Here is a 15,011-nt window from a genome sequence, read left to right on the forward strand (position 1 = left end):
CTATAGGTGTAATAGTAGATAACCGATTTTGGAGGCTAGAAAGATGCACAAAAAATTCATTTGAAGGAGAATTCGGTTGGAGATTGAGAGATTGATGAACACATCACCACATCGGTTTGATTTACTTTATTCATGTTGATATATGTTGAACTTATGCTTTCGTTTTCAACCTTGAGTAGATAAACTTATTTGCTTTCATTTAGCTAGATGATACTTTGAATCTATGGTTTAGTTATTTAATTATTTATTACAATAGTTGGTTTTGCTCTTGTGTTTGATTATCATTACCTAGCATGTTAAAGTTGTGATTTTGTTGCTTGAATTTAGGTTAAGTGTAGCTTAGTGACCATTAAGTTACATGAACTTGATTACCTAGTGATTTAGTGACCATTAATAGATGGTTTTGTGCTTGTGTTTGATTATCATTACCTAACATGTTAAAGTTGTAATTTTGTTGCTTGAATTTAGATTAAGTGTAGCTTATTGACCATTAAATTGCATGAATTTGGTTACCTATTGATTTAGTGACCATTAAATTACTACAGCTAGGATCGATAAAATTTTAGAAAAAAGTAATAAAGTAACAATTTAGTTGTGCTAACGAACATAAATTGTGAGCATAATTGTGTTTGCTTAGATAAATATTACACACCTCATCTATAATTAATAACTAATTATGTGTTTTGCTTATGTATGACCATACAAGATGGTTCATGAATTGGTGAAAATATTAGTAAATTTTGACTTGAGTTGCTAATTACATAATATTCGGTAACCAACTCTAATAATCTATTATTAGTTATTGACCTTAGAGGAGAAGTGGATTCAAACTAAGCGAAAGTGTTTTTAATATATTGACTAAAACCCTTTTAGCTTTTGCTTGTTTAGGGTTAATTTTTAGTAATTATTTTAGTTAATTAAATTCATTCTATGAGTTCGATCCCAACTTACTTTACTATACTATAATCTGACTAGGTACACTATGTATAGGTGCAATAGTATATAACCGATTTTGGAGGCCAAAAAAGTGGTCAAAAAATTCCTTTGAAGGAGAATTCTCTTGGAGATTAAGAGATTGAAGAGCACATCGCCACATCGGTTTGATTTACTTTAGTCATGTTTATCTTTTTTGAACTTATGCTTTCGTTTTTAGCCTTGAGTAGCTGAACTTATTTGCTTTCGTTTACCTAGATGATACTTTGACTCAATGGTTTAATTATTTAATTTATTTATTATAATAGTTGGTTTTGTGCTTGTGTTTGATTATCATTACCTAGCATGTTAAAGTGGTGATTTTGTTCTTGAATTCAGGTTAAGTGTAGCTTAGTGACCATTAAATTACATGAACTTGATTACCTAGTGATTTAGTGATCATTAAATTACTAGAGATAAGATCGGCCAAACTTTAGAAAAGTAATAAAAGTAACAAATTTTAGAAAATCGTACATAACCTATCTATATTTAATAACCAATTCTGTGTTTTGCTTAGGTATGACTATACAAGGTAGTTAATGAATTGATGAATATATTAGTAAATTTGGACTTGAAAAGCTAGTTACATAATAATCGATAACCAACTCTAATATTCCATAATTAGCATCTAACCTTAGAGGAGAAGTGGATTTGAACTAAACGAAAGTGTTTTTAATATATTGATTAAGATTTTTAGTTAAGTGTTTAAGTTTGTCTGAACTAGATAAAATCAGATGAAAACCCCTTTAACTTTTGCTTGTTTTAGGTTAATTTTTAGTAGTTATCTTAGTTAATTAAATCTGTTCGTTGAGTTCGACCCCAACTTACTTTACTATACTATAATCCGACTAGGTACACTTCCTATAGGTGCAATAGTAGATAACCAATTTTGGAGGCCAAGAAAGTGCACAAAAAAATTCCTTTGAAGCAGAATTTGGTTGGAGATTAAGATATTGAAGAACACATCACCACATTGGTTTGATTTACTTTAGTCATGTTGATCTATGTAGAACTTATGTTTTCGTTTTCAACCTTGAGTAGCTGAACTTATTTTTTTTTCGTTTAGCTAGATGATACTTTGACTCTACGGTTTAGTTATTTGATTTATGGATTATAATAAATGGTTTTGTGCTTGTGTTTGATTATCATTACCTTGCATGTTATAGTTGTGATTTTGTTGCTTGAATTTAGGTTAAGTGTAGCTTAGTGAACATTAAATTACATGAACTTAATTACCTAGTGATTTAGTGACCATTAAATTACTAGAGCTAGGATTGATAAAATCTACAAAAATTAATAAAAGTAACAATTTAGTTATGCTAAAGAACATAAATTGTGAGCATAATTGTGTTTTCTTAGATAAATTTTACATAGCCCATTTATAATTACTAACTAATTCTTTGGTTTTTTTTTTTTTACGTATGACCATATAAGGTAATTCATGAATTGGTGAAAATATTAGTAAATTTGAACTTGAATTACTAATTACATAATAATCGGTAACCAACTCTAATAATCCATAATGAGTATCTAACCTTAGAGGAGAAGTGGATTCGAACTAAACGAAAGTGTTTTGTAATATATTGATTAAGGTCGTTAGTTAAGTGTTTAAGTTTGTTTGAGCTTGAAAATCAGATAAAAACCATTTTAACTTTTGCTTGTTTTAGGTTAATTTTTAGTAATTATTTTAGCTAATTAAATTCGTTTCCTGAGTTCGACCCCAACTTACTTTACTATACTATAATCTGAGTAGTTACATTGCCTATATGTGTAATAGTAGATAAGTAGTTAGTATATAAATTTAAAACTAGATAGGTATAGTCTGCGCCACATCACATATCTACGTATATATCGACTAAGATTTTCAAATTTAAAAATGAATAACAAAGGAATCATTAAATTAACATACAAAATTTACCAAATTCTTAAAGGGACTTTACCAAGAGATCACCGAACATGTTCTTGAGTTTCCCGATGATGAATTCTGGTATATCGGAAGATTTCCAGAGTATTCGAACCTTAATATGCAAACTCACAAACATTTCATTGATCAAACACAACCCATTAGAAAAAAAAGGAAGAATTTTTCGTCTTCCTTTTTCTTGATTAGTCTTCTCTATACTCAATAGCTAACAACCAAAAAACCCTATAATGAAAATAACGATAGAGAAAATATAAGACAAGGGAAATAGGAAATTAAACGTTGAGATTATGACCAAACATGGAGATGGACGACGTAGGAGAGGATTGTATACCACATCACAAAATCAAAAGAAAGTAACAATAATTTCTTCTAACACTAACCAACAAAAGATTTGGTAGCAAGAAAGGAGCATGAAGATTGCATAATGGCGGCAACCAGTTTTGTGATACCTTCCATCCACTATGTTGTCGTTGATGTTCAAAGCAAGTAGATGTTGTGGAAGAAGAATCCTATTGGAGCAGAAAACAAAAAACATTCTGAAAGTAAATTGTACTATTGAAGTCGGTGACTATACCCTCTTTAGCCAAAGCTGATGAAGAAGTCGTGGCTCCATTCTTAAAGCCAACTTAGGTCTCACAGTTTTTAAGGACCAAAAGTGTCAAAGTGGGTAAAGAATTTTGACAAAAGACTGAAGTAGAATAAATTTACTGTTCATAAGGTTTTCCATATATATATATATATTGGAGATTAGTATCGATAAATTTAAATTTTTTTTTGATGTTACTAACATTCATTATTTAATGAACATTGTTTTCATTTAAATGTGAATGTTGTAGCATAATATTTTGTCTTAAAAATAAAGTTATATTGATGTGTAATTATAAATATTATAAAATTAATATATTTCATTTATTTTAGATAATAAGTTTGTTAAAATTGAAAAAAAAAAAAAAAAACAGATGTTTATCAAATTGTAAACTAAAAAGTTATGAAAAAATAATGAAAAATATAAAGTGTTTAAAACCATCATTGAATTTAAATTACATAAAAAATAATAAACAATAACTTTTGTTTTAAAATTCCATTGTGACTGCGTGAATGGTCTATTGCAAGTCGCAATGGTATTTTAAAAACAAGAGTTAAAGTTTATTAGCTTTTGAAGATATTTTTTTTAGTTTAATGATATTTTTAAAACACTTTAGATAGTTTGTTACTCTATAATGACATTAATTGTTGTCTAAATGTTGGGTTAGGTTAGAGTTTTATTCACTTTTTACTTATAACTTTTAGAAATTGTCAACTAAAGTATAAGTAACTTTGGTACTAGGAAATTTGGTCTTTTTACTATAGATTTAACATAATTTTTAATAGAGTTAAACAAAGAAACGACAATATTTGATTTTTGAAATCACTAAGGATTATTTGTGGCCACTTTTATGAAACCAAGGGACAATTTATGAACTTTTGTCAAGTATTTTATTTGGAGGGAAAATGACTCTTCAGGGTAACTAATTGTTGTATTCGTTTTCATTTGGTTCCTTTCATTTTTTTTATTTTTCATTCAATATACCATCGAACTTGTTGTTTGTATTCACCATAACCCTTTTGACCGGATTTTAACCTGTGATAGCCGGTTAAAAGGGCTATGGTGAACACTGACAATAAGTTCGATGATATATTAAGTACAAAAAAAAAAAAAAAAAAAAAAAACCCGAAAGGGACCAAATGAGAACAAACTTAACAGTTGGTTGTCCTCCTGAGTCATTTTCCCCAAAAAGTTAAATGAAATTAAAGTTGTAAAAATATCAAAAACTGCAACCTTCTTTGGTGATAACGTACATGAAGAGCATTTTGGAGGGGTAGTTTCGTTAAAACATGGTCGATACTATGCTTACTGTGGTTAGCTAGCAACACATCTTTGCAAAAGGATATGACTATGTATGATAGGTATATTTATCGGTATAGATGTTTACCTCAAGGTATATTATGATGATGTGTCTGCAAAAGCTGCATGATATAGTACATATTTATGTTGTATCTTATCCCATGAATTCGATCTTAAAGTTAATTAAACTGAAAATCACAACACTTGTGATTTCATTCGTTTGTAGACTTGTCTAGAATACTTTTTTTTTTTTTTTTTTTTTTTTTTTTGAAACGACAAATGTAACCTACTCCTAAACTACACCTTAAATCCACATATGTCCTCAACGGGACTTGAACCCTCAACCTCAAAGAGGGAGGGCAACACCAGATACCCTCAACGGGACTTGTCTAGAATACATGATACAATAAATCATTTGATTGGAAATTTAATGTAGTCATGAAATGCACCTGTTTAATCAAGATTGCCTAATAAATATTCAAGTACATTACAAAGTTGTACATGTATGAATAATGTTTTTTCGTGGGTTATATTTGAAGAGAAGAAAATGAATCTCATAAAGTCATTAATATGAGCAGCAGATGACGTGATATTTGCTATAAATGAGTAAAAGAAAATAACTCTAGAGGGCAGCTAACCGTTGCGTTTGTTCTCATTTGGTCCGTTTCTTTTTTTTTTAATACTCAATATATTATCGAATTTGTTGTTTGTGTTCATAATTACCTTTTGACCGACTATCACATGTCAAAAACCGACCAAATGATTTATGGTGAACACGAACAGCAAGTTCTATATTGAGTATAAAAATAAAAAAAAAATAAAAAAATGTAAAACGCAACAGTTAGTTCTAGAGTCGTTTTCCTTTATTTGGGGAGAGATTGAATGGAAATTAAAAAATATTGCATGCGAAACACAAACCCTTGGTGTTGGAGCAACGAATGTGCAACTCCACTGCTGATATGATAGAAACCTTCTGACACAAACACAAAGTCGAGGCATCGACAATCTGACACGAATCAATCGTCATTGTTAGATTCTATAGACAACCAAAAGTTCTACAGTGCTTCACACGTACAAAACCTCAACGCAAATGTACATGTTTTACAGAGGTTGGGGGATTTATCAAAATTCTTTCTAGGGTTTCAAAAATCAGTGGATTCGAATGTCGTTGTTACGTAAATTTATATCTAAGAAGCCGCCCGATAGACTTGTCTATGTCTATGAAAGACTATACGGTAATTATTTACCCTTCTATGGAGTAGTTAGTTTGGTATGTTTATGTATGTAATACGTTTATCTTTTCTCTTTAAACCTTTCTCCTTAAATCATCACTTCACTTCTATCTAGGTTTAGATGCTACTTCTAATATGCGGGTTTGAAAGAGGTAGAAATTGATTAATCGTTCAACTTTACTCTTTAAACTAGTGTCGTATTATGAACTTGTGGCATTATATTGAAGTGTGATTATTGGATTTTTCGATGCTTTAGTTGAAAATTTGAAAAACAGTGGTTTCTAGACACATTAGAAATTTAATAGAGACAGTGAACATTAAGTTAGGGTTGTGTTGTTACCTTCTCTAGGTTATCATTTCTCCTGTTATAAGGTTTTTGTTCTTGAACTTGTATCAAATTTCTAGTAGATTAGAGGCAAGTATAATGTGTATACAACTCAATGTATATAATGTGTGTCCAATTTCTTTGTGAGTACGAATTTATTTAAGATTAGAACTTGTCTCAGTTTGATTTGACGACACACCCATTTGGTGTAGTCTTTGACTCCTGTTTCAGAATTAAAACTTGGGAACACGAAGAATACAAAGCCTACGTGGGCAGCATCATAACCCAATTTCAAGAAACTTACCCTGATTATTCAGCCATGATTTTCAATTTTCGGGAGGGAGATACAGCAAGCAAGATACACCAAGTTTTATCACAATACTTTATTACTATAATGGACTACCCTCAGCACTATGAAGGTTGCCCAGTGTTGACAATAGAGGTGATCCACCATTTTCTTAAATCAAGTGAAAGCTGGCTCTCACTTGGACAACATAACATTTTGCTAATACACTGTGAGGTTGGTGGTTGGCCAGTCTTGGCTTTCATGTCTGCTGCTCTTCTTCTTTACAGAAAACATTTCACTGCTGCAAATAGGGCCCTGGAGATGGTTTATAAGCGGGCACCACCTGATGTGTCAGTGTCACCGCAGCTGATGTCACCATTGAATTCTTTAGCTTCTCAGTTGAGGTACTTACAGTATGTGTTAAAGAGGAATGCTGATGAGCAATGGCCTCCAGCAGACAAACCACTTACATTAGTTTGTGTGATGATGAGAATGATTCCTGATTTTGATGGAAAAGGGGGTTGTTGTCCTATATTTAGAATTTATGGGCGTGATCCTTTGTTACATGTTGATAGAACCTCTAAACTTCTTTTTTCAACTCCAAGGAGGAGTAAACATGTCTGCTCATACAATCAGGTAAGATGTCCTATCGTGATTGTAGTATACAATATACGTACCACTGGTCTATCTAAATTATCTTCTTGCCAGCTCTGAGAATTAAAAATGTTTCTTGCCCTTGCTATATATTTTGGGTTAATGACATATACTTGTAACAAAATATCTGAGATTTATTCATTCGGTCACCTAAGATCCAATTGAGCTAGCTAGAGCACTAAACATCATTTCTTTTTCAATGTTGGCAATGTAACAGCTTTTAGTGCCATATAATGGAAATAAACTACTCAAAAAGTTTGCTCATTTAGTTCTAATATTTTCAGCCCTAAACATCAATATTTGTTACAATGTTGGCCACATGACATTCTATAGGTGGTGTAACTGGTATACATGTGGACATGGCATCCGATTTGGGTACTCTGAAAATTAGTTTTTATTTATGTTATATATATTTGAACTGGGCTTGTTTTGAAGAAATTATCCAAGAAAAAATTTAAACCCTAAAATGTAAACACATAGGAGTGAAGCTAATTATTTGCCACGTAGGAGCCAAGTTGCATGCCACATGTTCAGGGTTCTATTGGGCCCTATTAGAACTTTGGTGACTGAATGAGCAACTTTCACATAGTTTGTTGTCAAATTGCCATTTTCGCATAAAACCTATTAACTTTTTAAAGCTGAAGTTTAAAGCTCTATTGAACAAAAGGTTACGTTGCTAACATTGAAAAAAAGTTGATGCTTAAAGCTCTATTGAACACAATTCGAACTTAGGTGACCAAAGGAAAAAATATCATATAGTTTGTTACCCATTTATGTCATTAACCCTTAACTTTTTAGCACCATGTTTCTTATTCTAAAAGATTATCAGTGCTGGTAATTGGATTCATCTGTATTTGGATTCCACATCTTCTGACCTTTGCTATGCATTGCAGGCAGAAAGGGAAGTGGTCACAATAGATATTAATTGCAATATTCAAGGTGACGTTGTGCTGGAGTGTCTTAACTTGCATGATGACATGGTGAAGGAAGATATGATGTATAAGGCCATGTTCAACACAGCGTTCATCAAGTCAAATACTTTATTGCTTAATCGTGATGAAATCGATGTGTCTTGGGACATTAAGGATCAGTTTTCTAAAGACTTTAAAGCTGAGGTATTTTTCTTTACGTTACTCCTAGTCACAGAGCATAATGAAAGTTAAAAAAAATAACTAAAATATATGAGAGAACCATATATAGTACTACATCACTGCCCTTGGACTAAAAAAAATGGGAAAATTACTTACGAGCCCAACGAAGTTTCCAAACCATTCAAAAAACCTCAATCGTGTTTTGTTTGTTCAAAAAAACTCAACGAACTTAACCTTTTGTCTAAAAAAGCCTAAGTAAGCTATACTTTCCTAAAAGTCAAATAAGAGAAACAGATGACGTGATTTATTACCGTATCAGGAAAATGACTTATCAGATGAACAAGGTTTCCAAAACGTTTAAAAAACTCCAATCATGTTTTGACTGTTAAAAAAAAAAACCCAACGAAGTTAAACAAAACAAAATTGGGATTTTTTGAACGGTTTGGAACTTTATTGGACTTTTTAAACAAAAGGTTAAGTTCGTTGGGTTTTTTTGAACAGACAAAACATAATTGAGCTTTTTTGAATGGTTTGGAAACTTCGTTGGGCTTTTATTTGAACTTGTTAATATGTTATATGCCAATTATACCTCCCAACCAAAGTATTTTGTATTTATTAATTTTCATGCATATTATGATATATATATATATATATATATATATATATATATATATATATATATATATATATATATATATATATATATATATATCTGAGTAATTTTTATTGGATGAAGCTTCTTTTCTCCAAAATGGACGCTACAGCTTCTAAGGTTCCAGTAGATTTATCTTGTTTCGAAGAAGAGGGGCTACCAATGGAAGCATTTACTAAGGTTCAAGATATGTTTAGTAGTGTGGATTGGCTTGTACCTAAAAGTGATGCGGCTTTGAATAGGTTACATAATATGGCTTTATCAGATATTGTTAATGAAATGTTGGGGATTCAAAGCACTGATCAATCTAGCAACCTACTTCAAACACTTCCTGTAAACAATCAAGGCAAAGAAGGAACTACAGTATCTCATACAAAGCCAAAGGTTTCATTTCTTTGTGATAAGAAGAGCTCATCTGGTATTGTGGGGCCCAGAAGTGTTTCGCTTCCTAGACAGTTACCCTCTTCAAACCAGTTACAAGCATCATTGGATGGTGGTACAAAACCTTTTTCATCTTTTAAATTCATGTCACCTCATATAATCTTGACATTTACACATCCTTCTGTTTCTGACATACTCGAGACACAATTGCATGATGGTGGGACATCTTCCTTGCCTCCTTCTGTCCCACCACCTGGGCCGACTCAACCACCTCCAAAGAGTGATGGAGGTGGTGAACCTCCGCCACCACCACCACCACCAGTTAAACCACCAGAACCACCAGCGCCACCCCCACCAAAAGCAAAACCAGCGCCACCACCACCACCACCACGTAAATCAGCTCCACCACCACCGTCTCCTCCGGTTAACGGGAACAAAGAAGGCGCTGCAGGTCCACCACCTCCACCACCAGCTTCAAAAGGAGGTGGTGTAACTGCTCCATCTCCACCACCTCCTATAAATAAACCGCGTGTTTTATCAAGGACATCTGCTGTGAAAACTCAACCAGCAAAAAAGCTGAAGCCTTTACATTGGTCAAAAATAAATAGAGTAGGACAAGGAAGCTTGTGGGCTGAAGCAGAAAACTCTGGTGAAACTGCAAGGTGGTTTTCATTTTATTTATTTATTTATTTATTTTTTGACATATTGACATTGATCTCGTACTAAATTTTGCTTTCTTAATTTTATCATTAGGGCACCAGAGATTGACATGTCCGAACTTGAAACACTCTTCTCAGCATCAAATCCAAATTCTGACAAGGCCTCAAAAGCGAAATCCAAAGTAGCTAATAAACCCGAAAAAATACAACTTGTAATAATCAATTTTCCTTGTTGATTGCATGCAAAATCTTTAACTGTACTTATGGTTGACTTCACACATCTTTTTATGTAAGATTAGTGGATATTTCACACTTGTTGCAGATTGATCACAGGCGGGCGTATAACTGTGAAATCATGCTTTCAAAGGTGAAGACACCATTCCCTGAATTGATGGTAAGCTCAAAACATTATGCATTTATTTTAAAATTAAGTTTTCCAATAAATGTTTTTTAATGCTTTAGTTGTGAAACTTAACAGGAACATGTCCTTAATTTGGATGAATTAGCAATGAATGTTGAGCAGGTGGATAAGCTTATCAAGTTCTGTCCTACGAAGGAGGAGATGGAACTACTTGAGGTGTATTTACATTCTACATTACATTACATAACCACATCTTTTATTCATAGTATAACTTACATTTTATATATATATGCTCAGGGCTATAAAGGAGAACCTGAAATGTTGGGAAAATGTGAACAGGTACATAGTACCTTTTTTTTTTCTTGATTTGTATCATTAGTATGTCAATAAGTTTGGGGACTGAAATATAAAATTTTAATATCTGATTTCTTGTAACTCTAGTTCTTCTTAGAGCTAATGAAAGTTCCACGTTCAGAAGCGAAGCTTGTAGTTTTTTCATATAAGATACAGTTTAGTACACAGGTCAGGAGATATATATTATTCTTTGCATTTCCTGCTTTTTTATATTTACAGTATTTTAACTTTACTGTTCTTTTTGCAAATATAGGTTTCAGAACTTAGGGATAAACTAAATGATGTATATTTATCAGTAGAACAGGCAAGTTTATAGCTACCTTTCACTTTAATTATGCAGTTATTCAGAGACAAAAAGATTGGATTAAATTTTACTCTTTTATGTATGTTATATCAGATTAGGAGTTCTGTAAAGTTTAGAAGAGTCATGCAGACGATTCTTTCTCTTGGAAATGCTTTGAATCATGGAACTGCAAGAGGTGAGTTACTACTATTAGTTTTATTTTATTTCGAGTTACAGAAAATTGTTTTGGTTTTAGGTGCTGCTGTTGGGTTCAGACTAGACAGCCTCTTAAAACTAAATGAAACACGTGCTAGGAGCAATAAAATGACTCTCATGCATTATCTTTGTAAGGTAAGATTTTTATTTATTTATTTATTTGTTTGTGTTTCTTTCACTTTGTTTATGGTATCTGTGGTGTATATGTTAGGTCCTTGCAGACAAACTGCCTGAACTTTTGGATTTTTCCAAGGAACTTGGCAGCTTGGAACCTGCATCAAAGGTGATCATTGTGGCGTTCACATTTTTTTTTTAAATTAGACTTAATTATGTTAGTTTTGTTTTTGTTGATTTGAATGATATATTTATTCCAGATACAACTAAAATTTTTGGCAGAAGAGATGCAAGCGATTACAAAAGGACTAGAGAAAGTAGTCCAAGAAAAGAAATTGTGTAAAAAAGATGGACATGGGTCAAAAAAATTTCGGAAGGTATGCATGCACATAGATTTTATAAGAGCCATAAATGGAACCTGGGGTTAAGGTTGGGTTTAATTTATTTTTGTTTTCTATTTTCAGACTCTCAAAAAGTTTCTTGCTTCTGTGGAACCTGATGTGAAGTCCTTGGCTGCACTTTACTCTGAAGTGGTAGGTATAAAAAATTCCTGTAATTATATAAAGATTGTTACGAGTGTCCCAGTTTCTAACACTGCGCTTTACACAGGGTAAAAGTGTGGATGCTTTACCTATTTACTTTGGAGAAGACCCTGCCAAATGCCCATATGAAAAAAGTAATCCAATCATGAGAACAGTTTACGTTCATGATAAAACATTTCATTTGTTACAAATTGATTTCCAGTTTCTAAGTTGTGATATTGTTTTCAGTTGTTGAAACTTTGCTTAAGTTTGTGAGAATGTTTAATCAAGCCCATGATGAAAACTGCAAGCACATAGAGACGGAGAAAAAAGCCGCACAGAAAGCAGCAGCTGGACAACAAAGACTAAAGGCAGAAGAAAAAGAAAAGTCGAAAGTACAAAATCATTCCAAAATGGAGTCGGAACTAATAAGAAATAAAACTCCTATAGGAAGTGCCAAATAATTTTTCTTCTTTTTCCCTTTCTATATAACTAAAAAATGGTGGAAAAATAGAAGCGGCTTTTGGTTGCAGCAGCCTGTGCATGTGTTGTAGCCTTCTTTTGCTGAAAAAATGGTAATGATCTGGTGTTCATTGATGAAGAAGAAGGGTTCCCCATGGTGGTCTGCAATGTAAAGTTGTATAATACCATAGTTTTATGTGACAACTGATAGTGCTGGAAGATCACCAGAAAGGTTAGTTTTGATTATCAAACTTTTATCAAGAACTTGAGGATATTTATTTCGAAATTTTTTCTATTTTATGCAGCCAAAGAGAAATGGATGTGAGTAATTTTTTGCAGTTGGCCTCTTGTAAATGTATAGGAAACTTAGTGTTGCAGCTGAGCAGTAAGATGTACAAAATTTGTAATATTTAGTTTGATAGCATCCTAGGCCTCACCGATTTTGTAGAAAATTACAGTTAAATCTAATAGACGTTGTAGTTCTTTTATGGAACATGAGATTTTGGATTGTTATAAATTTGAGTTATTTCATGTTGGGCACATTTTGGGAGAATTAGTTTATACACATAATGTAACATCTAAGCCACACACGTATCAAGATATTTCTGCCTTAAGCTATAAATTTGAGTTATTTCATGTTGGGCACATTTTGGGAGAATTAGTTTATACACATAATGTAACATCTAAGCCACACACGTATCAAGATATTTCTGCCTTAAGCTATAAATTTGAGTTATTTCATGTTGGGCACATTTTGGGAGAATTAGTTTATACAAGCTATGCTAGTTTATACACATAATGTAACATCTAAGCCACACACGTATCAAGATATTTCTGCCTTAAGCTATACCAAAGCAGGAGGACTTCCAGGGTCTCCCGTGGGACCATTTACACCTAACAGGCTTAATTATGGAGTTTTATGTGATATTTTGCCTCTTGTCTTTAAAATATGTCTTGGATATGGAGATGTACCACAACATTATAATGAATGCTTGGTTCCCTACTCTAGCAGATGTGGGAATGGTTTTATACTCATCAATATACGTGTTAACCAAGCACATAGTCAACCAACGGTGATGGCGCACTTAATGTTGTAACATTCTACTGTGGCCTAAAGCAGCAATTTAATGATACTAATTTGGAGTGATAAAAGGTTTACTTATACTTCTGGTTTATACATATTATTGCGATCATTGTTGAGTTTTGGAGTCACAAATGTAAATAAGATGTTATCTTTATTAAATGTTTAGTGGTTTATCACTATTATTGTTTACATATTTTGACATATAAAAATTTAACCCATCACAAAAAGTTATCAATAGTGACACTATTATTATTTTTATTATTTATAGTGTAGAATAATTTCTTTTTAAAATTAATTACACATTGCCTACCTTTCATTACTATGATAGATAGAAATATACAATATAATGTAATAAAAAAATTATTGTTTACCCAATAATAATTATAAAGTTATCACATCAAAATCAATATATATATATATATATATATATATATATATATATATATATATTTTGTATTACATTAAAAAAAAATTTATTACATTATATTGTATATTTCTATCTTTATGCATCATATATAAAAAATTTGATGCATAAAGATAGAAATATAAAATATAATGTAATATATATATATATATATATATATATATAGGGTTAGGTTCATGTGAGACGGTTTAATTTTGTGAGACCGTGAGACGCATTTTTTTTTTTTAAATTTTTTTTAGTTAATTCAAGTTCCGAAAATAATATTTAAAAAAAGAATTTTTTTTTTTTTATTTTTCCATTTATTTTGCATTTTAAAATTATTTTTAGAATATGTACAGTGTAATATTCTATTTAGAATATTTCACGTATTTTTCAAAAAAATATGATTTTTTTTATTTTTTTTAGTTAATTCAAGTTCCGAAAATAATATTTAAAAAAAGAATTTTTAGATTTTTCCATTTATTTTGCATTTTAAAATTATTTTTTAGAATATGTCAGTGTAATATTCTATTTAGAATATTTCACGTATTTTTTTTTTTAAAAAAAAAAACGAGATTTTATTTATTTATTTATTTATTTTTATTATTTTAAATTTTTTTTTTAGTTAATTCAAGTTCCGAAAATAATATTTAAAAAAAGAATTTTTGGATTTTTCCATTTATTTTGCATTTTAAAATTATTTTTAGATTTGGTCTCACGGTCTCACAAAATTAACATGGTCTCAAATTAACCTGAACATATATATATATATATATATATATATATATATATATATATATATATATATATATATATATATATATATATATATATATATATATATATATATGATGCATACAAATTTTTACAAACCAAATAAACTAGATTCTACCTTTTTTAAATAGGAGTACAGTATTTGCACTCTTTACCTAATTGTTGTACAATAACTTGGGCTACTTTTTTTGTTGGGCTGTCTTTTCTTGGGCTTTTCAATTTTATTATCAGCTTCAACTATATGTACATCCGGATCCTGATCCTGTAACAATAATAATGGTGTATGGGGAGCGGCCCATACACACAAACAGGTCGACGCATGTAAACAACGAGGACGCAAACAATAAGCCCAAATGCAATACATGTCGACAGTCAAAA

At 31.3% G+C, this 15,011-nt stretch overlaps 1 protein-coding gene across 1 annotated transcript; it reads left to right on the forward strand.

Annotated features, from left to right (window-relative positions):
• The first annotated feature begins 5,943 nt into the window (after positions 1 to 5,943).
• On the forward strand, positions 5,944 to 12,374 carry LOC145009996 (formin-like protein 18). The gene is made up of 17 exons (XM_078968599.1): positions 5,944 to 6,016; positions 6,551 to 7,260; positions 8,172 to 8,393; positions 9,106 to 10,064; positions 10,156 to 10,273; positions 10,384 to 10,455; positions 10,540 to 10,638; positions 10,720 to 10,761; positions 10,864 to 10,944; positions 11,030 to 11,080; positions 11,174 to 11,255; positions 11,316 to 11,410; positions 11,487 to 11,558; positions 11,650 to 11,766; positions 11,854 to 11,922; positions 11,999 to 12,065; positions 12,160 to 12,374. The coding sequence occupies exons 1-17, from the start codon at positions 5,944 to 5,946 to the stop codon at positions 12,372 to 12,374; spliced, it is 3,144 nt and encodes a 1,047-aa protein (XP_078824725.1).
• The last annotated feature ends 2,637 nt before the right edge of the window (positions 12,375 to 15,011 follow it).

This window comes from Lactuca saligna, chromosome 8 (assembly GCF_052625555.1).
Source record: "Lactuca saligna cultivar CGN05327 chromosome 8, ASM5262555v1, whole genome shotgun sequence".
Taxonomy (NCBI): domain Eukaryota; kingdom Viridiplantae; phylum Streptophyta; class Magnoliopsida; order Asterales; family Asteraceae; genus Lactuca; species Lactuca saligna.

Coding starts and splice junctions, on each gene's coding strand:
- LOC145009996 (XM_078968599.1), top strand. CDS start 5,944: ATGTCGTTGTTACGTAAATTTATATCTAAGAAGCCGCCCGATAGACTT. Junction 10,065..10,155: donor AACTCTGGTGAAACTGCAAG/GTGGTTTTCATT, acceptor TTTTATCATTAG/GGCACCAGAGATTGACATGT. Junction 10,274..10,383: donor AACCCGAAAAAATACAACTT/GTAATAATCAAT, acceptor CACTTGTTGCAG/ATTGATCACAGGCGGGCGTA.